The sequence below is a fragment of the Ascaphus truei genome, chromosome 22 (genome assembly GCF_040206685.1).
Source record: "Ascaphus truei isolate aAscTru1 chromosome 22, aAscTru1.hap1, whole genome shotgun sequence".
NCBI classification, from domain to species: Eukaryota; Metazoa; Chordata; class Amphibia; order Anura; family Ascaphidae; genus Ascaphus; species Ascaphus truei.
Genome location: NC_134504.1, coordinates 5137464 through 5162623, shown reverse-complemented (window position 1 = coordinate 5162623; position 25160 = coordinate 5137464). Strand labels below are relative to the sequence as shown.

The 25160-nt window shown below is 50.1% G+C and overlaps 1 protein-coding gene across 3 annotated transcripts in view; it reads right to left on the bottom strand.

Moving 5' to 3' along the window:
• Window positions 1-25160, bottom strand: part of SEPTIN9 (septin 9) — a 134339-nt gene that overhangs the window by 45722 nt on the left and 63457 nt on the right. For all 3 annotated transcript variants that reach the window (XM_075579722.1, XM_075579723.1, XM_075579724.1), the window contains one exon: window positions 12574-13197. In XM_075579722.1, the coding sequence (XP_075435837.1) occupies window positions 12574-13197 (624 nt within the window). The remainder of the gene's footprint in view (window positions 1-12573; window positions 13198-25160) is intronic.

Sequence of the window (25160 nt, the reverse complement as noted above, 5' to 3'; positions counted from 1 at the left end):
CCGCGAGACCAAAGTGATGCGCAACACATGTGTCACCTCTGCTGCAAAGATCCAAATAAATGGAATAGAAGTGGAAGGCTTGGGCCTGTCTTGGCCGGCAAATAATTGATGGGAACTTTTTGAATGAAAACCACTGGAATGAAGAATGAAGATGGGACGGAGCGTTTGGGAGACACAAGATAATTTTTCAAGGGAACCTTCCTCTGCGCCTCAAGAGGAGAGGAGTGTGACCCGTGTATCCTGCCCGTGCTCACGTATGGATGTGACCCGTGTATCCTGCCCGTGCTCACGTATGGATGTGACCCGTGTACCCTGCCTGTGCTCACGTATGGATGTGACCCGTGTACTCTGCCTGTGCTCACGTATGGATGTGACCCGTGTACCCTGCCTGTGCTCACGTATGGATGTGACCCGTGTACCCTGCCTGTGCTCACGTATGGATGTGACCCGTGTACCCTGCCTGTGCTCACGTATGGATGTGACCCGTGTACCCTGCCTGTGCACGTATGGATGTGAAACTTGGATCCTAAATGCAAAGATAATTCAGAAGCATCAAACAACACAAAGAAGTGTAGAGAGATGCATGCTGGGTATTACCCGAAGAGACAGGAAAAGTAGCGAGTGGGTTCGAAACCCAACCAAAGTCTGTGACATCATCACACGGGGGGAAGAAACTAATATGGCGGTGGGCCGGGCACATCGCAAGAGGAGATGAGCATAGTTGGATAGAGATGGTACCCGACTGGATTCCAAGAGAGATTAAATCCCCAAGACAACTACCAAATGTAAGATGGGAGGATGGGAACAGAACATGTGTTGGGGCGACGTGGAGAAGAGAGGCTGTAACCGCGGTAACTGGGAGATCATTGGGGAGACTTCATCCAGCAGTGGGGAGACACGGAATGATGATGATGACGATAATGAAATATATATATATATATACATGTGTGTGTATATAGATCGATAGATACACAGAAAGGGAGTGAGAGAGAGAGAGGCGTGGAGAAGGGGGAGGAGAGACACTACACAGTCATACTCAGTTTGCCTTTATATTGCAGCATTTTTATAGTGAGAGGGAAGTAGGCGGGCTCCACATGCAGCTTCAAAGCCAGAGCAGTGCCGAGTAGAGCAGAGGAGGCGCGCACAGATGTCGGAGCACATACAAGTGGTTTGGGGAACATCTGGACGGTGGAAGTTAAGTACATGGACTCAAAGCATGACGTAATATTTATATTTAGCAGCGGGAGCAGCACCAAGACAAACAGCCAACGAACATCGGGGATTACAAACTATATCACTATGTCCTGGGACAGAAGCACAGCAACTGGCCACAGATACGGGGGTTAAGGTGTGCGCAGGCTTACCCCGTAATCTGGTACTCATTACCACTACTTACTGCAGAAGCTTAGACCCTATTTCATCTCCTGTTTCTAAGATTCATCGGCAGGCGTCTGCTGGGATGACATTCCGGGCATTCACTACTCTTTCAGCGAACGTTTGCCGAAATCTAACACTGTCCTGCTTTAATGCGAAACCATTTTCTCTGGGATTTTACCCTAAACGATGCTTCACCTGCCTGCGACGCACTTCCTGCGGGTTACAACAAAGCACACACAGAGAAAGAACAATGTCACAGCAGCTTGCATTGTGGGGATGGCAATAAACACTTCTCCACCTCCCCTACCTCCACTTCACCTTCTTTGTTCTCTCTCTGACATTTTCTCTTATCCACTCACTCTCCTTTTTCTCCTACCTCCCTCTCTCATTCCATTCTCTCTCTCCCTCCTCTCTCTCTCTTTATCCCCCCCCTCTCATTTCTGTCTCCCCTCTCTCTCTCTCTTCCTCCCTCTCCACCTCTCTCTTTCCCGTCTCCCATCTTTCTTTAACCCTCTCACGATATATATCTCCCTCCCTTCTCTCTCTCTCTCTCTCTCTCTCTTTCTCCCCCATCTCTTCCTCTCCCTCTCCCAACTTGTTTTCTCCTGATCACATCTGTTCCAAGTGTGTGTGAGGGTTGTTGCAGAGAGAGTGTTACCCAGGGGAATTCTGGAACTATTTCTGCAGTTTGAAGCAGAGCGAGGAGCTGGAGGGGAGGGAGAGGAGAGGGAGAGAGGGGGGTCGGAAAAGATTGCTCACTGGATATCCAAAAAAACAAGCCTGCTGGTCCTGTTTCAGTCGCTCCTTTTAAATCCTTCGCTCTCTCTCTCTACTAATTCACAATAAACTGGTAACCCCATTTTTAGAAAATTCAGCACCCTGGCCATTTTTAAAAGTTGGAAACTGAGTTGACACCAGTAAAAAAATAAATTCCGATGGCAGAAAGCTTTCTGTGCGACTCGGGCAGGAAGAAAGGGACGTTTTTAGGGAAACACATAACTCGCGTTAACTCTAAACCACGCATGTTAAACAGGAACTTTGAGATTAGACCGTAAGCTCTTGGGGTAAGGCTTAACTAATATTAATACGTTCACAGTTTGCAGAGCATGGCTGGGGGTATTAAACTGGGCCCTCCCCTGGGTGTGCAGTGTTTGAGTAGGGTGTGTGCGGGAAGGGAGACCCCCTGTCAGTAACCCTAATGCTGAGAGTGACCCCAGAGGCTCTCACCCAATTCCCACTGCCCCTTAGTGTGTGTTCTGGTGGAATAACGAAATAAGTATATGTAGCAGTGCGCCCTGTGTGTGCCCTGTGTGCGCCCTGTGTGTGCGCCCTGTGTGCGCCCTGTGTGTGCCCTGTGTGCACCCTGTGTGCGCGCCCTGTGTGCGCCCTGTGTGCGCGCCCTGTGTGCGCCCTGTGTGCGCGCCGTGTGTGCCCTGTGTGCACCCTGTGTGTGCGCCCTGTGTGTGCGCCCTGTGTGCGCGCCCTGTGTGCGCCCTGTGCGCGCCCTGTGTGTGCGCCCTGTGTGCGCCCTGTGTGCACCCTGTGTGTGCGCCCTGTGTGTGCCCTGTGTGCACCCTGTGTGTGCGCCCTGTGTGTGCGCTTTATAAAGTGATGTCCTTGGGTAATTTTTCCCTCGGTCTCTTTCGCTCTCTCTTGTTCCTATGCCTCTTTCTTTCTCTCACTCTCTCTGCCTATCACTCCCTTTCTCTCTACCGCTCTCTTTCTCCCTATGTCTGTCTCTTTCTCCCTGCCACTCTCTCTATGGCCTCAGGCATGGTCAGCGCTGACCCGTGCTGAGGCGCGCTGCTACTCAGCACTGAGCCCTTGCAGCCGCAATGAGAGCGGCTTTAGCAGGGGCTCGCGCAGGCGTGCGGAAGCGTCTGTCTTAACAAATCTTTCGTTTCGGCGCTCATGGGAGCGCAGGGCCGGTCACGTGAGCGGCTCGCCCAATGAGGGCGAACCAGCTCCGTGACGTCACTGGCCCGCCCCCCAGACACGCCCACGGACGGCGCGCGCTCTAAGGCCAGGGAAAGCAGCGCTTTCCCTCAGCCTCAGCGCGCCTCCGCACGGGCGAAGTGTCTATGGACTAAGCCTATCTCTTTCTCTCTCTGTCTCTGTCTGTCTCTATGCTTCTTTCTTTATCTCTCTGCCTCTCTATCTCTTGTCTCTCTCCCTCCCTACGTCTCTCTCGGTCTCTCTCTCTCTCTCCTTACACCTCTTTCTTGACGTAGCCACGCCTCGAAATGGACCCCTCTCCGATTCCCAACAAACACACCATTTTTATTTGTTTATTTATAAAAATGTTTTACCAGGAAGTAATACATTGAGAGATACCTCTCGTTTTCAGGTATGTCCTGGGCACCAAAACCGGTCACAGCTTTCTTTATAACCAAGATGATAAATATAATATTTATCCTCATCTAGGGACCCAGCCAGATGGCTCCGCTAACATCTCCCGGATCTCGAGGAATACCCTCAGCCCCTGCTCATCTGACCATTCAGCACCTTAGGCCAAATGGCACAGAGACCCCATCGGAAGGTCACCCCTATTCCAGCCGCCCAAGCCTGGAAGGGTACCGTCTGCCCCAAGTATCTATTTATGAGGTCTGATACCATCCTCCAGTAGCCAATATTGACTGAGTCCCCCCCCCCCCCCCCGAGTAAACATCACTCCTGTCATATGCCCGAGGTGCGACGAATCCAGAGCAGTATCCCAACCCTCTTGTGAAAGCCGCCATTCCCTCACGCCTAAAGACAGGGCGGCCCACCTTCCTTAAGTAGACTTTCTTAACCCCCCCCCCCCCCGGCCTGATCTTACGGCTCTTTAGGGGACGGACCCCTCAGCCTTAAGTCATGCCACCCTCCCCTTACAGGTCTAGAGCTTTCTTTCTCTCCCCCCCATCTCCCTCCGCCTCTTTCTCTCTCTCCCCCCCTCTCTCCTCCTCCTCCCCCCTTTATCTCTCTCCTCCACCTCCCCCCTTTCTCTCTCAGTCTCTTTCTCCCTCTCCGCCTACTCCTCTTTCTCTCTGCGTCTCTCTGCGTCTCTCTCCCCCCTCTCTCCCTCTCCACTTTCTCTCTGCCTCTCTCCCCTCACTGCTCTCCTCTCTCTCTCCCTCCCTCACTGCTCTCCCCTCTCTCTCCCCCCTCTGCCTCTCTCTCCCTCACTGCTCTCCCCCCTCCGCCTCTCTCTCTCTGCCTCTCCCTCCCTCACTGCTCTCCCCTCTCTCTCCCCCTCCGCCTCTCTCTCTCTCTCTGCCTCTCTCTCCCTCTCTGCTCTCGCCTCTATCCCAGGACACACGTCTGGACAATGTAAAAAAAGTTGCAGTACTTGTCAGCGCTCCCTGTGTATACATCCAGTACATCACAAGGGGAGACCTGTGAACTTGTGAGGGATTCACCTCCCCCCCCCTACCCAGGCTTCCCCCCCTCTACCCCCCCTACCCAGGCTTTCCCAAGAACTATCGCTCCCCGTTAACCCCGTCACTGCTGGAGCTTTGCTGCTCTGGCGTACTCGGTGAATAGAATCACAGGACGTATGACCTTGGGCGAGTCACATTACCTCCCCGTGTCTCAGGCACCCAAATTAGATTGTAAGCTCTTCAGGGTAGGGATGAGTTGTGTCTACAAAATGGCGGCGTTGCGTACAGTGCCCGTGCTGTATACGCAAAACCAATATATGTGCAGCAAACAGCGCAAAGATGGGAAGCAAATGCAAATCCGTGTTCTTGCGTGTAACTTCTCCCGTAACTGCCTCCCCAAAAGCGCATACTCCGTATATTTCATCTGACCTCTGTCAGCCCCTTTACTCAACTAGCTGTGAAGCTGCTTCCCGGCGTCGGAGAAGACTTCACCTCCTTTCAAATGAACAGTGTTAAAATCTCCAGATTCACCGTAGATCGCATAAAGACCCATTTTTACTAAGCAGTGCTACTCCCTCCCCCCCACCCCCCCAATGATTGAATGGGGCACAAGGTGTCTTAGGAAAGGCTGCTTGTAGAGTAGCACCCCTTAGTGAATATGGGCCTGGGTGTACATTGTAAGGCAAAGCGTTCATTCCCTTCCATTGCTATGAGGGCCGCAGATTGTGGGATGTGCAGGGACAATTAGCATTGACGGGGGATCTGGGAGCAGGAACCTGGCACTGTCACAGCCTCTGGGGACCAGTCCCAGCGGCCGAGAGCTGGGATAGAAGAAATGTCTGTCTCTGCGCGTGTCGCTTCTGTCTTAGTGCCACCCTGTGGCGGCAGGGATGTGCTCACTCGTCTTTTCTGTCACTGGGACACCTTCCCGACCCCCTACAGGTCTCATCGGCAGTGGGAGGAGAAGGCTTCCCCTCTACCTCATGCTCATCCATGGGGAGGAAGAAATGGAACCAAGATGGGCCAGAGAGAGTCTGCTTTGGTGGCAGAAATGATAGACCGGTCCTCAGAGTGTAGGCAGATAGTGACAGAGGCTGACCATAGAGTCCCATCGGAGACAGATAGAGGGGATAGAGACTCTGACCATAGAGATCCATCTTTAGGTAGATAGAGAGGATACAGGCTGACCATAGAGTCCCATCCTGACAGAGAGAAGGGACAGAGGCTGACAATAGATTGCCATCCTTAGACATAATATAGAAGGGACACAGGCTGACCACAGAGTCCCATCCTTAGACATATAGAAGGGACACAGGCTGACCATAGAGTCCCATCCTTAGACATATAGAAGGGACACAGGCTGACCATAGATTCCCACCCTAAGACATATACAATAGAAGGGACACAGGCTGACCATAGAGACCCATCCTTAGACATATAGAAGGGACACAGGCTGACCATAGAGACCCATCCTTAGACATATAGAAGGGACACAGGCTGACCATAGAGACCCATACTTAGACATATAGAAGGGACACAGGCTGACCATAGAGACCCATCCTTAGACATATAGAAGGGACAGAGGTTTATGATAGAGTCCCCATCCTTAGATAGATACAAAGGCTCACAGTAGAGTCCCCTCCTTAGACAGAGAGAAGGGACAGAGACTGACTATACAGACCCCTTCTTTGATGGAGAGAAGGGATACTGGCTGACCGCAGGGAACCCTTCCAGGAAGGGGCCACGTGGGCAGAGACGTAACCCTGAGAATAGTGAGGGATGGCAGGTTCTGCATTGCTGATATTCCACAGTTAACTTATGTTTAATTCTGTGTATAAGTCAATGTCTTGGGCAGCTGCTGCCATTTAATTGGCCCTGTCCAGAGCAGCTGTCCCTCCGCCCCCCTCTTAATTCACGTTCCCCCCCCCACCACCCATCAAACAGCTGCCAGGCTGCGTCCCGAGCTTAAAGCTCATCTCCCCCAAATCCTAAACAAACGCCTGCAGGATCCGCCTGCGCTGTGAGACGCCAGCGCTGCTGTCCGGGGGATTAGACCCTTCCGGCCACCGCGCTGGCTCCTGCTGATGGGCAATCTGTGCCCGCTCTCTCTGCCACGGCACTGAGCACCATGGTATGAGACAGCTGCCCTGAGGTAGGCAGGGTAACCTAACTCTTCCGATGCCAGCGAGGCCATACATGTACCTTACACTACGAAACGAACATTGCGCTCCAACGCCCTGCAGGTCCCGATGACAGCTATAGAGATAAGAGACTTATTCAACAAAGTCTCCCAGCTGCAAAACGGGGGCAACAACACCCCAGCTGTAACCACTGGGTTTGCTTCCCCTAATAAATCTGGCGCGGTTTTTTTTTTTGCGCTCAGAAGATTCTGATAAAAAAGTGTTACGTGCCCGAGCGCTCTCACGTAGCCGGGGATTTAAACGCAAGAGCTGTGGCTTCTGTGCCGGTGTCGGACCGATGTCACCGTCCCATTGGGCAGGTGACATGGGGACGCTCCGGGCTGGGCTGCAGGGTTTGTAACCCAGCTGGGTGCCACCATACCACTCCGTCCCATCATACGCCAGTGGACGCGGCGCCAACAATGAGAGGCAGCAGGGGGGGGGGGGGGTTAGGGAAAGGAAGAGGACCATGTGAGGAACCTGGGGAAGGAGCAGCTGGCAGAGAGGAGAGGAGGAGAGAGGGAGAGGAGGGAGAGAGGAGACGGGGAGAGGAGGCAGGGAGAGAAGGAATAGAGGGATAGGAGGGAGAGAAAAGAGGAGGGATAGAGGAGAGGGGGGATAGGGTGATAAGGAAGAAAGAGAGACAGAAAGGACAAGAGGGGGAGGAGAGGAGGGAAGAGAGGGAGAGAAGGAAGAGGAGGAGGGAGAGAGAAAAGGAGGAGAGGGGAAGGAGAGAGTGAGTAGAGGGGCAGAGACAAAAGGAGGGAGAAAGGAGAGGGGGGAGAAGGAAGAGAGAGGAGGGAGAGGAGGAGAGGGGGGAAAGAGAGAGAGGGAGAGAAGGAAGAGAGAGGGAAATGAGGGAGAGGGGGAAAGGAGAGAGAGAGGGAGAGAGAGGGAGGGAGAGAAGGAAGAGAGAGGCGGGAGAGAGGAGAGGGGGAAAGGACAGAGGGAGAGAGAAGAGGAGGAGAGGGGGAGAAAGAGAGGGGGAAAGTAGAGAGAGAGAGGAGGGAGAGGAGAGAGAGAGGAGGGAGAGAGGGAGAGAAGGAAGAGAGAGGGAAAGGAGGGAGAGAAAAGAGGAGGGAGAGAGGAGAGGGGGAAAGGAGAGAGGGAGATAAGGACGAGAGAGGCGGGAGAGAGGAGAGGGGAAAGGAAAGAGGGAGAGAGAAGAGGAGGAGAGGGGGAGAAAGAGAGGGGGAAAGAAGAGAGGGAGAGGAGAGAGAGGGGGAAAGTAGAGAGAGAGAGAGGAGAGAGAGAGAGGGGGAAAGTAGAGAGAGAGAGAGGAGGGAGAGGGGAAAGTAGAGAGAGGAGGAGAGGAGAGAGAGAGGGGGAAAGTAGAGAGAGGGAGAGGAGAGAGAGGAGGGAGGGAGAGAGGGGAGAGGAGGGGAGGAGGGAGAGGGGGAAAGTAGAGAGAGGAGAGGGGGAGAGAGAGGAGAGGGAGCATCTGGACTCCGAGGGTAACATCAGCCAGATGAGGTTAACCCCTTCCCTGCTGGAGGACCCTCTCCTGGGACGGGACTCAGTAGCAAATAAGCAGTAGCAGTTATATGCAGCTCTCCCAAAGAGCTTACAATTCATGCACAGTGGTGCCAGACCATACGTCACTGGCCAGGTCATTTCCATCATGCCCCTTTCCCGCAGAGCTTGCAATCTAGTGCCTCTAAAAAACCCAAAACAGCACCAGATCGAGAGCAAAGTTCATCGCAACTGACGGAAAGTAGTTATATTTTTTCATGTGTAACTCGGGGAGCGGCCGGGGAAGGGTTAAGGCACCAGGACGCCGCGCTTGGTTTCTGTTCGGTGACTCATTGGATGACATTATCCCCGCACGTCCCCCTTCTACCCCCACCCAGACCCATTAACCCCGTGTTCCCCAGGCCGATCTCACCTCAAGCCACAACAACACAAAGGTTTGTGACAAACAACTTCTTCGTGTAATAGGAAGAGAGCCAGTCCTGTTGGATACATATTTGGAGTTACTTTTTTGCTTCTTGTGTATACAACGGTTTGCAAACAGTCAAATCACAAGAGAGATTGGGCACACATGGTACCCTCCAAAGAACAGGTAGAGAGTTTGGTCCTGAATGGGACTGACCCCTTAACCCTGACACTGCTATTAGTACACTTTGCCCCTAGGAGGGACTGACCCCTTAACCCTGTCACTGCCATTAGTACACTTTGCCCCTAGGAGGGACTGACCCCTTAACCCTGTCACTGCCATTAGTACACTTTGCCCCTAGGAGGGACTGACCCCTTAACCATGTCACTGCCATTAGTACACTTTGCCCCTAGGAGGGACTGACCCCTTAACCATGTCACTGCCATTAGTACACTTTGCTCCTAGGAGGGACTGACCTCTTAACCATGTCACTGCCATTAGTATACTTTGCTCCTAGGAGGGACTGACCTCTTAACCCTGTCACTGCCATTAGTACACTTTGCCCCTAGGAGGGACTGACCCCTTAACCATGTCACTGCCATTAGTACACTTTGCTCCTAAGAGAGACTGACCCCTTAACCCTGTCACTGCCATTAGTACACTTTGCTCCTAAGAGAGACTGACCCCTTGTCACTGCATCCAGGGATTACATACACGCTGGGAACTGTTGAAAAAGATTAGAGACCCCTGTTTTAACCCTGTTACTGCCACAGCCGCCTGCAAAGTAACAATCCGCAGGTACACCATACCCACAGCCGCCTGCAAAGTAACAATCCGCAGGTACACCATACCCACAGCCGCCTGCAAAGTAACAATCCGCAGGTACACCATACCCACAGCCGCCTGCAAAGTAACAATCCGCAGGTACACCATACCCACAGCCGCCTGCAAAGTAACAATCCGCAGGTACACCATACCCACAGCCGCCTGCAAAGTAACAATCTGCAGGTACACCATACCCACAGCCGCCTGCAAAGTAACAATCCGCAGGTACACCATACCCACAGCCGCCTGCGAAGTAACAATCCGCAGGTACACCATACCCACAGCCGCCTGCAAAGTAACAATCCGCAGGTACACCATACTCACAGCCGCCTGCAAAGTAACAATCCGCAGGTACACCATACCCACAGCCGCCTGCAAAGTAACAATCCGCAGGTACACCATACCCACAGCCGCCTGCAAAGTAACAATCCGCAGGTACACCATACCCACAGCCGCCTGCAAAGTAACAATCTGCAGGTACACCATACCCACAGCCGCCTGCAAAGTAACAATCTGCAGGTACACTATACCCACAGCCGCCTGCAAAGTACACCATACCCACAGCCGCCTGCAAAGTAACAATCTGCAGGTACACCATACCCACAGCCGCCTGCAAAGTAACAATCTGCAGGTACACCATACCCACAGCCGCCTGCAAAGTAACAATCTGCAGGTACACCATACCCACAGCCGCCTGCAAAGTAACAATCTGCAGGTACACCATACCCACAGCCGCCTGCAAAGTAACAATCCGCAGGTACACCATACCCACAGCCGCCTGCAAAGTAACAATCCGCAGGTACACCATACCCACAGCCGCCTGCAAAGTAACAATCCGCAGGTACACAATACTCACAGTTTACGCATTCTCATGGAAATCCTATAGCATACAAAAACCCTAGCATGTGACGGCAGATAAGACCCACTGACCACCCACCCGGCCCACTCACCCACCCAGCCAGCCCACCCACCCGGCCCACTCACCCACCCGGCCCACTCACCCACCCAGCCAGCCCACTCACCCAGCCCACTCCCCGGCCCACTGTAAAACTTCACACCCTATCTGATCCTTGGGGCTTTCTCACCTATTTAGGATTTCGCCTTATGCCTATCCCAAGCATGACTGAATTCCCTTACAGTATTAGCCCCCATCCCTCTCCTGGGACGCCACTCTCCGTACCCACCCCTCTCCTGGGACGCCACTCTCCGTACCCACCCCTCTCCTGGGACGCCACTCTCCGTACCCACCCCTCTCCTGGGACGCCACTCTCCGTACCCATCCCTCTCCTGGGACGCCACTCTCCGTACCCACCCCTCTCCTGGGACGCCACTCTCCGTACCCACCCCATTTCTCTCAGCCTCTCACCCTCCAGCGTCAGAGAATGGCCTCTTGTTCTAGCTCTTCTCCTCTCTAAAATACATCATGCATAGCAGGCCACACCGGCAGCAGAGGGGTTAAAATGAGCTTCTTTTTTTGGTGTCAGATCATGTGAATTCAACAAAGGTTCACTCATCTGTCTCTGGGACACTCGCTGAAGCGGGGACCTTCACAGGACGGGTTCAGGAATCATATGATGTGTATAGAGCATTGCTGGGGGGGGAGATTTCTCATGTCTGATAACTCTGCAACTCAGCTGTTTAACTGGGAGAGTCGGCATCCACTCACAGAATAGAGTCTGCTCCCTGCCTCCACTCACAGAATAGAGTCTGCTCCCTGCCTCCACTCACAGAATACAGTCTGCTCTCTGCCTCCACTCACAGAATAGAGTCTGCTCCCTGCCTCCACTCACAGAATAGAGTCTGCTCCCTGCCTCCACTCACAGAATACAGTCTGCTCCCTGCCTCCACTCACAGAATAGTCTGCTCCCTGCCTCCACTCACAGAATAGTCTGCTCCCTGCCTCCACTCACAGAATAGTCTGCTCCCTGCCTCCACTCACAGAATAGTCTGCTCCCTGCCTCCACTCACATAATAGAGTCTGCTCCCTGCCTCCACTCACAGAATAGAGTCGGCTCCCTGCCTCCACTCAGAGAATAGAGTCTGCTCTCTGCCTCCACTCACAGAATAGTCTGCTCCCTGCCTCCACTCACAGAATAGAGTCTGCTCCCTGCCTCCACTCACAGAATAGAGTCTGCTCCCTGCCTCCACTCACAGAATAGTCTGCTCTCTGCCTCCACTCACAGAATATAGTCTGCTCTCTGCCTCCACTCACAGAATAGTCTGCTCTCTGCCTCCACTCACAGAATAGAGTCTGCTCCCTGCCTCCACTCACAGAATAGAGTCTGCTCTCTCCCTCCACTCACAGAATAGAGTCTGCTCCCTGCCTCCACTCACAGAATAGTCTGCTCTCTGCCTCCACTCACAGAATAGTCTGCTCCCTGCCTCCACTCACAGAATAGTCTGCTCTCTCCCTCCACTCACAGAATAGAGTCTGCTCCCTGACTCCACTCACAGAATAGAGTCTGCTCTCTGCCTCCACTCACAGAATAGAGTCTGCTCCCTGCCTCCACTCACAGAATAGTCTGCTCCCCGCCTCCACTCAGAGAATAGAGTCTTCTCCCTGCCTCCACTCACAGAATAGAGTCTGCTCCCTGCCTCCACTCACATACATATATATATGCGTCAAATCCATTTTTGGTTGATACATCGCAACTTAATTCTGCGCGAACACAGAAAGACTCGGAGAAGGGGACCGGTATTGGGAGAAGTCCCCGATTCCACCACACTGAGGACCACAGGCATTGGAAACCCCTGTGATAAATATATTCTATCCCAATATATACAGGGCAGGACCACTTTCACCGCAGTGTTGGTTGTATCTTAGCTCGAGTAGGGCCTCCATTTTGGGGTTTTTTACCACAAAATGTATGATGAGTGACTCTCATAATGATCTATGATGCCTCATGGCTTAGCACGGTTTAGTCCAAACGGCCCTAAACCTCCTCGTGACACTCACCGTCTGGGCCTCTCTGCTGAATCTCCAGCTGGACGGGATGGGCTTTGGGTTCTTGCTGAAGGTGCAGCCCGGTGGAAGGCGGGGTGGAGTTTTCCACCGGCCTGACAGGGGGGGCCTCTGAAGATTTGCACACCTGGATCTCCACGCGCTTGGGGTTGGCTTCTTCGACTCTTCTCTGGGGCAGCTCTGGGATTTTGGAGGTCAGGGTCTCCCCTCGGAGCTCGCTGGGCTTCCCCAAGGTTATCTCCGCCCTCCTCGGTATGGGCTCTGGGGGCTTATGTCCAGGGAGCTCGGCCCTTTTGAGGCCAAACCTGGACAGCCCTGGGACGGAGTTCTCCACCTGCTTGGACGAGATGTCTATGGAGATCTCCGTCCGTCTGGACACGGTTTCAGGGTGCCGGGATCCTGCCAACTCAATCCGTCTCAGTGACGATTTGGGGGAGCGCTGGTTGCTGCCATCTGCGTGTCTCAAGAGGCCCTCTGCGTTCCGGGCTCCCGGCTCCTGGAACTTCTGTGCGGAGCTGGACGGTGAGCCCCTCAGGAGCGGGTTTGGGGTCCGGCGGGGCGGGACCGAGGGATTCGGGGACTGGTCGACCTCCTCTACTTCGAAGGACCTCTTCAACGCTGAAAGAGAGAAGGGGATTACAGGGAGAGAATGAATGGCGGGTCATTCACTAAACATCGGGAGAAGCTCTCTGTGGCCAAAGTGTCCAATGCAGAACAATCCTGAGTCCAGATACACATTACACACACATATACCCTGATGTACACAGATACACGTACACACATATACCCTGATATTCACAGGTACACGTACACACATATACCCTGATATTCACAGGTACACGTACACACATACCCTGATGTACACAGATACACGTACACACATATACCCTGATATACACAGGTACACGTACACACATGTACCCTGATATTCACAGGTACACGTACACACATATACCCTGATATACACCGATACACATACACACTTATACCCTGATATTCACAGGTACACGTACACACACACATATACCCTGATATACACAGGTACACGTACACACACACACAGATACCCTGATGTACACAGGTACACGTACACACATATACCCTGATATACACAGATACACGTACACACACACACAGATACCCTGATGTACACAGGTACACGTACACACATATACCCTGATGTACACAGATACACGTACACACATATACACTGATATACACAGATACACATACATACCCTGATATACACAGGTACACATACATACCCTGATATACACAGATACACGTACACACATATACCCTGGTATACACAGATACATGTACACACATATACTCTGATATACACAGATACACGTACACACAGATACCCTGATATACACAGATACACGTACACACACATACCCTGATATACACAGATACACGTTCACACATACCCTGATATACACAGATACACATATATACCCTGATATACACAGATACACGTACCCTGATATACACAGATACATGTACACACACCCTGATTATACATAAATACCCGTGTACACAAATACCTTGAAATACACAGATACACGTACACACATACCTTGATACACACAGACACACGTATACACCCTGATATACAGTACACGATACACGTACACATATACCCTTATATACACAGATACACATACACATATACCCCATGTACACACATCCCCTGACACACATAGATATGTTATATGCAGGTACTGCTGATGAAAGATTGTGCCTGGCATTTAAAATAATAGAAAAAGGGGCGTGTTGCAATTGCATTGTAAAACGTACACACGCGACACGTTATGGCGAGTAAAACCAAGCGACAAAAAGTACAGTGTGCAGCAAATAAAAATGCCACGTGAGAGCACACGCACACCTCACAGCCAGGTCTGCCACTCTGCCCTTCCCCTTTCATCTCTTAGCATAGCGTGCGGCCCCTGCAGCCAAGGATTCTGGGTAATGGAATGCAAATGAGCAGACGCATCATTCCACTTACAGACGGTCACTTATGATAGCGCTGCCCTAGTTCTGTAAGTGTAACAAGATGCGGTCGCTAGACACTAATTGAATGATGGGGGTATCCCGGTTATTGGATGAACTCATTCGGGGGAACGCAGTGGGGGGAAAAAAGGTCTGAGAAACACTGGCAATCCCTGCAATATCCTACATGTGTGTGCTTAAATCAACCAGTTCTGTACTATTAGGTAATACTACATTTTTCTTCTTGATTATTCACCTGTTAATGCCATGTTTAATGAGTGTTAATACACTGAGCCTCCTTTGATTTCTATAGCAGGTTTAGCCACCTCCCCAGCAGTGCAAGATGTTTGTAACACTTTCCTGTTCGTGATAAATTGTTGCCAACGTTCCCAGCAGTTTGAGCTTCAAACTGTAACAATAGATAATGTGACCGTAGTAATATAAGAATACATTGTAGCTGCTGAGTAACACTGACTGAAGGATTGATTTGAAACTGAAAGGCGGCCATTTAGTGAACCCTGGGAAGAAGGATCTTTGCTGATCGATCGCGGGAGAACCAATCGGTCGGCAGCTGACTGTCACTAATTCGGTTTCAATAAAGGTAATGACAGACTGCGCATAGCAACCCAAACAAATAATATATATATTTGAAGTGCCGCTGGGATCGCATTGTTAACAGAGCAGTGACCGGGTTTTGTGATTCTGCTGAAACAGACAAACCACTTCCTCCACCGGCCCGAAATGTGGCGAGCAGAGTTTCAAACGCCCAGCGCGCACGTGGAACGTGCCACGCCGGCGGCCGGCAGTAAGGAGGGAGCGCATAAAGAAACCCCGAAGATCAGCACATCTATTCCCACCAGAGAGAAGCCGCCCCGTGTACTGCGGTGCTCTGTGTATAGGGAGAGCTTATATGGGGTAATAGGAGGAGCTATAGGAAGGGGTTATATGGGGTAATAGGAGGAGTTATAGGGGGTGGTTATATGTGGTAATAGGAGGAGCTATAGGGAGCGGTTATATGGGGCAATAGCATGAGTTATAGGGAGAGGTTATATGGGGTAATAGGAGGAGTTATAGGGAGAGGTTATATGGGGTAATAGGAGGAGTTATAGGGAGAGGTTATATGGGGTAATAGGAGGAGTTATAGGGAGAGGTTCTATAGGGAATAGGAGGAATTATAAAGAGGGGTTATATAGGGCAATAGGGAGGGGTTATATGGGGTAATAGGAGGAGCTATAGGGAGTGGTTATATGGGGTAATAGGAGGAGCTATAGGGAGCGGTTATATGTAATATGTATAAATAATTTTGTAAGCTTTTAACATTTCCAAGCTTGAGGAGGGGGTTACAATCTTTATCTAACGTCTTTTAGTGATAATACTGTTTGTCGGTCCTGAAAACTAGAGGTGCGCTGTCGCTTTTGCGTCGTTGCCTGTGCAGTAATTATGAAACCGCCATTAGCCAGATAAACGCGAAATATTCGCTGGAATCCAGTGTTCCCGGAGAACAGGGAAACATTCATTTATAACAGTCAGAAAAGGGGTTAATCCCCACCCCATCCCCTCCGTCACCTCGCTAAAACCCCAAATCTCCCCTGTGTGGGTCCGTGACCTCTGACCCTCTCTCCCCCTCCCCCTGCGAGGCCGCTGGGAGCAGTGACGGATACGCAGAACACGTTCTGTGGCCTCCACGTCAGAGCCACAATAATAAAATCTCTTATCAGTGCCAGATGCTGTGCGGGTCTTTCCTATGATAACTGTACAATAGGGCGGGGAGGCCTCCTGTCCCAATCCCGGCGCTATGTGCGAGAGCAGGGAGAGAGGTGTAACCCCTTCAGACCCTGAAATGCAATGAAAGGGTTACGTCCGAACATTGATTTTATCAGAATGGAGTCCCCCAAAATGCCTCTCTATAACTCCTCTTATTACTCCATATAACCTCTCCCTATAACTCCTCCTATTACCCCATATAACCGCTCCCCATAACTCCTCCTATTACCCCATATAACTCCTCCGATTACCCCATATAACCCCTCCCTATAATTCCTCCTATTGCCCCATATAACCCCTCCTTATAACTCCTCCTATTACCCCATATAACTCCTCCTATTACCCCATATAACCCCTCCCTATAATTCCTCCTATTGCCCCATATAACCCCTCTCTATAACTCCTCCTATTGCCCCATATAACCGCTCCCTATAACTCCTCCTATTGCCCCATATAACCGCTCCCTATAACTCCTCCTATTGCCCCATATAACCGCTCCCTATAACTCCTGCTATTGCCCCATATAACCCGTCCCTATAACAGAGACAGAGAGAGAGATCAGAGGTGAGATATATAGAGGTGCAGAGGTGAGATATATAGAGGTGCAGAGGTGAGATATATGAAGGTGCAGAGGGGTGTAAGGAGAGGTCAGAGGTGAGATATATGGAGGTGCAGAGGTGAGATATATGGAGGTGCAGAGGTGAGATATATGGAGGTGCAGAGGTGAGATATATGGAGGTGCAGAGGTGAGATATATGGAGGTGCAGAGGTGAGATATATGGAGGTGCAGAGGTGAGATATATGGAGGTGCAGAAGTGAGATATATGGAGGTGCAGAGGAGAGATATATGGAGGTGCAGAGGTGAGATATATGGAGGTGCAGAGGTGAGATATATGGAGGTGCAGAGGTGAGATATATGGAGGTGCAGAGGAGAGATATATGGAGGTGCAGAGGTGAGATATATGGAGGTACAGAGGTGAGATATATGGAGGTGCAGAGGTGAGATATATGGAGGTGCAGAGGTGAGATATATGGAGGTGCAGAGGTGAGATATATGGAGGTGCAGAAGTGAGATATATGGAGGTGCAGAGGTGAGATATATAGAGGTGCAGAGGTGAGATATATGGAGGTGCAGAGGGGTGTAGAGCCTTAATCCTTAATAGTAAGCAGGAGAATTTAGTAGGTTACACGGAAGTTAACAGGAAGCCGCAAAGCGATCAGGAGGGGGCGGGGGGGGGGGGGGGAGCAGATACGCGGCTAGAAGAGCAGGAGAGGATTGGGGCAGCAGCAGTTTGAATGGGCTGTAAGGGAGAGAGGTGTGAGGCAGGGAGGCCGGATAAAGCAATGTTACAGTAATCTCTACGGGAAAGGATGAGGGCAGGTATTGGTGTTTTAGTGTTAGTGGAACATAGGAAGGGGCGAAGCTTAGCGATGCTGCGAAGGAAGAAATGGCAAGATATAGTAACAGCGATTATATGTGGGGAGAAGGAAAGCGAGGAGTCAAATTTAGCCCCTAGGCAGGTTTATACATGCTGGGCTTTAATGCCAGTGGGTGATACCCAAACCTACAACCATCAGTATACTGGTACACACAGACACACACAGGCACACACACAGACACACACACACACTGACAGACACACACTGACACACACACTGACAGACTGACACACAGCCAAACACAGACACACTAACAGACTGACACACCCAACACACTTAGACACACTGATACACACAGATACGCTGATACACAAAGACACAATAACACAGAGATACAGACACAAAGGCAATGATGCATACTGATACATACACAGACACACTGATACACATAGAGACCCATTACCAGATAATATATACACAGACACATATAACATACTTGATACACACACACACAATGGCATTGATACACAAATACGCTAGTTGCTTTCACAATACGCACACAAAAACACTGAGATACACGCGCTATTAGAGAGGGTTGGGGTTCCTTACAGTGCATCTGATCTCAGACGCGCTATTAGAGAGGGTTGGGGTTCCTTCAATGCATGTGATCTCAGACACGCTATTAGAGAGGGTTGGGGTTCCTTACAATGCATCTGATCTCAGACGCGCTATTAGAGAGGGTTGGGGTTCCTTACAATGCATCTGATCTCAGACGCGCTATTAGAGGGGGTCGGGGTTCCTTACAATGTATCTGATCTCAGACGCGCTATTAGAGAGGGTTGGGGTTCCTTACAATGCATCTGATCTCAGACGCGCTATTAGAGAGGGTTGGGGTTCCTTACAATGCATCTGATCTCAGACGCGCTATTAGAGAGGGTTGGGGTTCCTTACAATGCATCTGATCTCAGACGCGCTATTAGAGAGGGTCGGGGTTCCGCAGAATCTCACAATATAATGATAGGTTCCTTAACCAAAGAAAGGGGGAACACCAGTGATCTAAGCACAGACACACTGATAGCTACATTAATCTCACTCACATCCGTATTTAACCCTTCAACACCCGGCGGCATCCATCTTTAAATATCCCAACCATCGCTGCAGCTTAATCAAACCAACCAGGGAAAGCGGAAAAAGTGAGGCGTGGAAACCAGCCGTGGCATCCTGTTTGTGGCAGCCCCGGCGCGTCAGGGAGGGAGGTGAGGTCAGGATGCAAGAGGAAAAGCATGCGGGAGGAAAGGCAGAAAGCGGCAAGCCGGTAACCCCTTCAAGAGACAGCTCCAAACTGCAAGAACCTCTGCTTGAAATGTCGCCCGTCTGTAATGTTTCCCTGCTGAGGCATACTCACTCCCACCATGGGCAGCCACTTTGCCTTTTGTTTCAACATTGTCCCCTTACTTCCTCTAGAGCAAGGGCCACCAACAAGTCAGGTTTTCAGGATACCCCTGCTTCAGCACGGTGGCTAAATCAGTGGCTTAGTCGAAGACTGAGCAAACTGTGCTGAAGCACCAATGGATCGAACCACCTGTGCTGAGGCAGGGACTGATTGAGCCACCTGCGCTAGAGCTGGGACCAAATGAGCCACCTGTGCTGAAGCAGCAACTGAGACACCTGTGCTGAAGCAGGAGCTGACTGAGCCACCTGTGCTAAAGCTGGGACTGATTAAGCAACATGTGCTGAAGCAGAGATATCCTTAAAACCTGACCTATAGGTGACCGTTGAGGACTGGAGTTGGTCACCCCTGCATTAGAGTGTAAGCTCTCCAGAGCAGGGCCCGGCGCAACCCTGCCCTTCCCCATTATCTCTTAGCATACAGTGCTTCCCCTGCAGCCAGAACAATGCCACGTCACGTGACCTCGCGGCGTCATTTGACGCCGGGTTGCCACCGCGTCACTGGAAGCGAAGGTAAGTGACCCTCAGTGGCCCCCGCCCGATCCCCAGCATTTCATTTAAATGCCTTTGGGGCAGCGCAGGGTCGCTGTAACCGCCGCCCCCCTCCCCCCTCAGAAAACCTTGCGCCCCCCAGTTTGCACACCCCTGTTCTAGGGCACTCAAAGAGTTAATGCTGACATTATAACAAGGACACGCACACCGCGTGTCACTCGCCGCCTGCGGATATTCCGCAGAACGCTGACCAATTTGGCGGCACTATTAGTCTTTTGAGGCCCCGAGAAACGTTTCGCAGGGGAAATCATTTTGGGGGGAAAACCCTTAAAATAGGAGGACTTATAAGGAGGTGTAATATGGGGCAATAGAAGGAGTTATAGGGAGAGGTTATATGGGGTAATAGGAGGAGTTATAGGGAGCGGTTATATGGGGCAATAGAAGGAGTTATAGGGAGCGGTTATATGGGGTAATAGAAGGAGTTATAGGGAGAGGTTATGTGGGGTAATAGGAGGAGTTATAGGGAGCGGTTATATGGGGTAATAGGAGTTATAGAGAGCGGTTATATGGGGCAATAGGAGGAGTTATAGGGAGCGGTTATATGGGGTAATAGGAGGAGTTATAGGGAGAGGTTATGTGGGGTAATAGGAGGAGTTATAGGGAGCGGTTATGTGGGGTAATAGGAGGAGTTATAGGGAGCGGTTATATGGGGTAATAGGAGGAGTTATAGGGAGCGGTTATATGGGGCAATAGGAGGAGTTATAGGGAGCGGTTATATGGGGCAATAGGAGGAGTTATAGGGAGCGGTTATATGGGGCAATAGGAGGAGTTATAGGGAGCGGTTATATGGGGCAATAGGAGGAGTTATAGGGAGCGGTTATATGGGGCAATAGGAGGAGTTATAGGGAGCGGTTATATGGGGCAATAGGAGGATTTATAGGGAGCGGTTATATGGGGCAATAGGAGGAGTTATAGGGAGCGGTTATATGGGGCAATAGGAGGAGTTATAGGGAGCGGTTATATGGGGTAATAGGAGGAGTTATAGGGAGAGGTTATATGGGGTAATAGGAGGAGTTATAGGGAGCGGTTATATGGGGCAATAGGAGGAGTTATAGGGAGCGGTTATATGGGGCAATAGGAGGATTTATAGGGAGCGGTTATATGGGGCAATAGGAGGAGTTATAGGGAGCAGTTATATGGGGCAATAGGAGGAGTTATAGGGAGCGGTTATATGGGGTAATAGGAGGAGTTATAGGGAGAGGTTATATGGGGTAATAGGAGGAGTTATAGGGAGCGGTTATATGGGGCAATAGGAGGAGTTATAGGGAGCGGTTATATGATGCAGTAAAAGGCATTAAGGAAAAGTTTGATGGTACGGTCAAAATGCATTGCTGACCCTTTTGGCACTGAAGAGGTTAAATCCCATAGTTTCTTGACAGATGTCCAGACCTCAGATTTAAGGCACACAACTGGTAGCGGAAAACATCAAAATCCTCCCCTCTGTGTGAGGTCTGATCCGGGGTCTGGAGGGGTCGCAGAGATAATCAGTCCCTCTCACCCCCCCTCCACCCCCCCATCATCAGCATGTAAGGGTCAGTGGGATGTGGGGGTCAGTGAGATGTGGGGGTCAGTGTGAGGTCTGATCCAGTGTCTGGAGGGTTCCCAGAGATAATCAGTCCCTCTCACCCCCCCCCCATCAGCATGTAAGTGTCAGTGAGATGTGGGGGTCAGTGGGATGTGGTGGTCAGTGGGATGTGGGGGTCAGTGGGATGTGGGGGTCAGTGTGATGTGGGGGTCAGTGTGAGGTCTGATCCGGGGTCTGGAGGGATCCCAGAGATAATCAGTCCCTCTCACACGCACCCCGCCTCCCCCCCCCCATCAGCATCAGCATGTCCCTACAGTGGGATGTGGGGGTCAGTGTGTGTCTGTGTAACAAGGGGTACACTGGGAGGTGCGACATGCCCCCCCCCCCCCATGTGCAGTAAGTGGCTTGGGCTGAATAACCTGAGCACCCGGCATATAAATAATAATATAAATCACAGCCCCAGGACTGATACATTGTATTGGTAATCACAGCCCCAGGACTGATACAGGACTGATACATTGTATTGGTAATCACAGCCCCAGGACTGATACAGGACTGATGCATTGTATTGGTAATCACACACCCAGGACAGATACAGGACTGATACATTGTATTGGTAATCACAACCCCAGGACAGATACAGGACTGATACATTGTATTGGTAATCACAGCCCCAGGACTGATACAGGACTGATACATTGTATTGGTAATCACACACCCAGGACAGATACAGGACTTATACATTGTATTGGTAATCACACACTCAGGACAGATACAGGACTGATACATTGTATTGGTAATCACACACTCAGGACTGATACAGGACAGATACATTGTATTGGTAATCACACACTCAGGACAGATACATTGTATTGGTAATCACACACTCAGGACAGATACATTGTATTGGTAATCACAGCCCCAGGACAGATACATTGTATTGGTAATCACAGCCCAGGACTGATGCAGGACTGATACATTGTATTGGTAATCACACACCCAGGACAGATACAGGACTGATACATTGTATTGGTAATCACAACCCCAGGACAGATACAGGACTGATACATTGTATTGGTAATCACAGCCCCAGGACTGATACAGGACTGATACATTGTATTGGTAATCACACACCCAGGACAGATACAGGACTTATACATTGTATTGGTAATCACACACTCAGGACAGATACAGGACTGATACATTGTATTGGTAATCACAACCCCAGGACAGATACAGGACTGATACATTGTATTGGTAATCACAGCCCCAGGACTGATACAGGACTGATACATTGTATTGGTAATCACAGCCCCAGGACTGATACAGGACTGATGCATTGTATTGGTAATCACACACCCAGGACAGATACAGGACTGATACATTGTATTGGTAATCACAGCCCCAGGACTGATACAGGACTGATGCATTGTATTGGTAATCACACACCCAGGACAGATACAGGACTGATACATTGTATTGGTAATCACAACCCCAGGACAGATACAGGACTGATACATTGTATTGGTAATCACAGCCCCAGGACTGATACAGGACTGATACATTGTATTGGTAATCACACACCCAGGACAGATACAGGACTTATACATTGTATTGGTAATCACACACTCAGGACAGATACAGGACTGATACATTGTATTGGTAATCACACACTCAGGACTGATACAGGACAGATACATTGTATTGGTAATCACACACTCAGGACAGATACATTGTATTGGTAATCACACACTCAGGACAGATACATTGTATTGGTAATCACAGCCCCAGGACAGATACATTGTATTGGTAATCACAGCCCAGGACTGATGCAGGACTGATACATTGTATTGGTAATCACATCCCAGGACAGATACAGGACTGATACATTGTATTGGTAATCACAGCCCCAGGACTGATACAGGACTGATACATTGTATTGGTAATCACAGCCCCAGGACTGATACATTGTATTGGTAATCACAGCACCAGGACTGATACATTGTATTGGTAATCACATCCCAGGACTGATACATTGTATTGGTAATCACACACCCAGGACTGATACAGGATTGATAGATTGTATTGGTAATCACACACCCAGGACTGATACAGGACTGATACATTGTATTGGTAATCACACACCCAGGACAGATACATTGTATTGGTAATCACATCCCAGGACAGATACAGGACAGATACATTGTATTGGTAATCACACACCCAGGACTGATACAGGATTGATACATTGTATTGGTATTCACATCCCAGGACTGATACATTGTATTGGTATTCACATCCCAGGACTGATACATTGTATTGGTAATCACACACCCAGGACAGATACATTGTATTGGTAATCACACACCCAGGACTGATACAGGACTGATACATTGTATTGGTAATCACACACCCAGGACTGATACATTGTATTGGTAATCACATCCCAGGACTGATACAGGACTGATACATTGTATTGGTAATCACACACCCAGGAATGATACATTGTATTGGTAATCACATCCCAGGACTGATACAGGATTGATACATTGTATTGGTAATCACACACCCAGGACTGATACATTGTATTGGTAATCACATCCCAGGACTGATACAGGATTGATACATTGTATTGGTATTCACATCCCAGAACTGATACATTGTATTGGTAATCACACACCCAGGACTGATACAGGACTGATACATTGTATTGGTAATCACATCCCAGGACTGATACAGGACTGATACATTGTATTGGTAATCACACACCCAGGACAGATACAGGACAGATACAGGACTGATACATTGTATTGGTAATCACATCCCAGGACTGATACAGGACTGATACATTGTATTGGTAATCACATCCCAGAACTGATACATTGTATTGGTAATCACATCCCAGGACTGATACAGGATTGATACATTGTATTGGTAATCACATCCCAGGACTGATACAGGATTGATACATTGTATTGGTAATCACACACCCAGGACTGATACAGGACTGATACATTGTATTGGTAATCACACACCCAGGACAGATACAGGACAGATACAGGACTGATACATTGTATTGGTAATCACATCCCAGAACTGATACATTGTATTGGTAATCACATCCCAGGACTGATACAGGATTGATACATTGTATTGGTAATCACACACCCAGGACTGATACAGGATTGATACATTGTATTGGTAATCACATCCCAGGACTGATACAGGACAGATACATTGTATTGGTAATCACATCCCAGGACTGATACAGGATTGATACATTGTATTGGTAATCACACGTGCCCGGGTGCATCCAGGCTATGACAGACAGAATGATTATCTGCTCTAAACACTTTATAGCGTGATATACTGGACCTGCATCAATGCATCAATGTATATATCTTCCTTCTAAGTCATTTAGGGAGTCAATAGGAGGGGAGGCTGTGAGACGCATCACATTCTCTCTCCATCGCGCCCCTCTCTTTCGTTAGCGTGGAAACGACGCCGCGGCACGGAGAGAAATCAATGCAGAGAAGTTTGCGTGGACGCCGGGCTCCTGTCCTGCGTAAGAGTTACCCACATCTCGCGCAAATTGTTGGCCAGAAAGGTTTACGCTGCCTTAGACAAAGGCGGATATTGTGGACGCAAATACAAGATACAAAAGTGACGCGCGAAGACGCAGATACAGCTCGTTCTAAACCGAGCGTCATCATGTTACGCCTCCCTAACTCCTACGCTCCCTCCCCGGGTCACAAGTTGACGCCCATGGCGCAAAACATGGACGCAATGATGCAATCTGCGCCTTGGTACACCACCCCTGGGTCTACTTTGGATAATTCTCCCTTCTGCGTGGCATGGAAAGAAATCTTGCTTAATAATCGTCGCCGTGTAAGTGGGACTAAGGTCACAATGACCC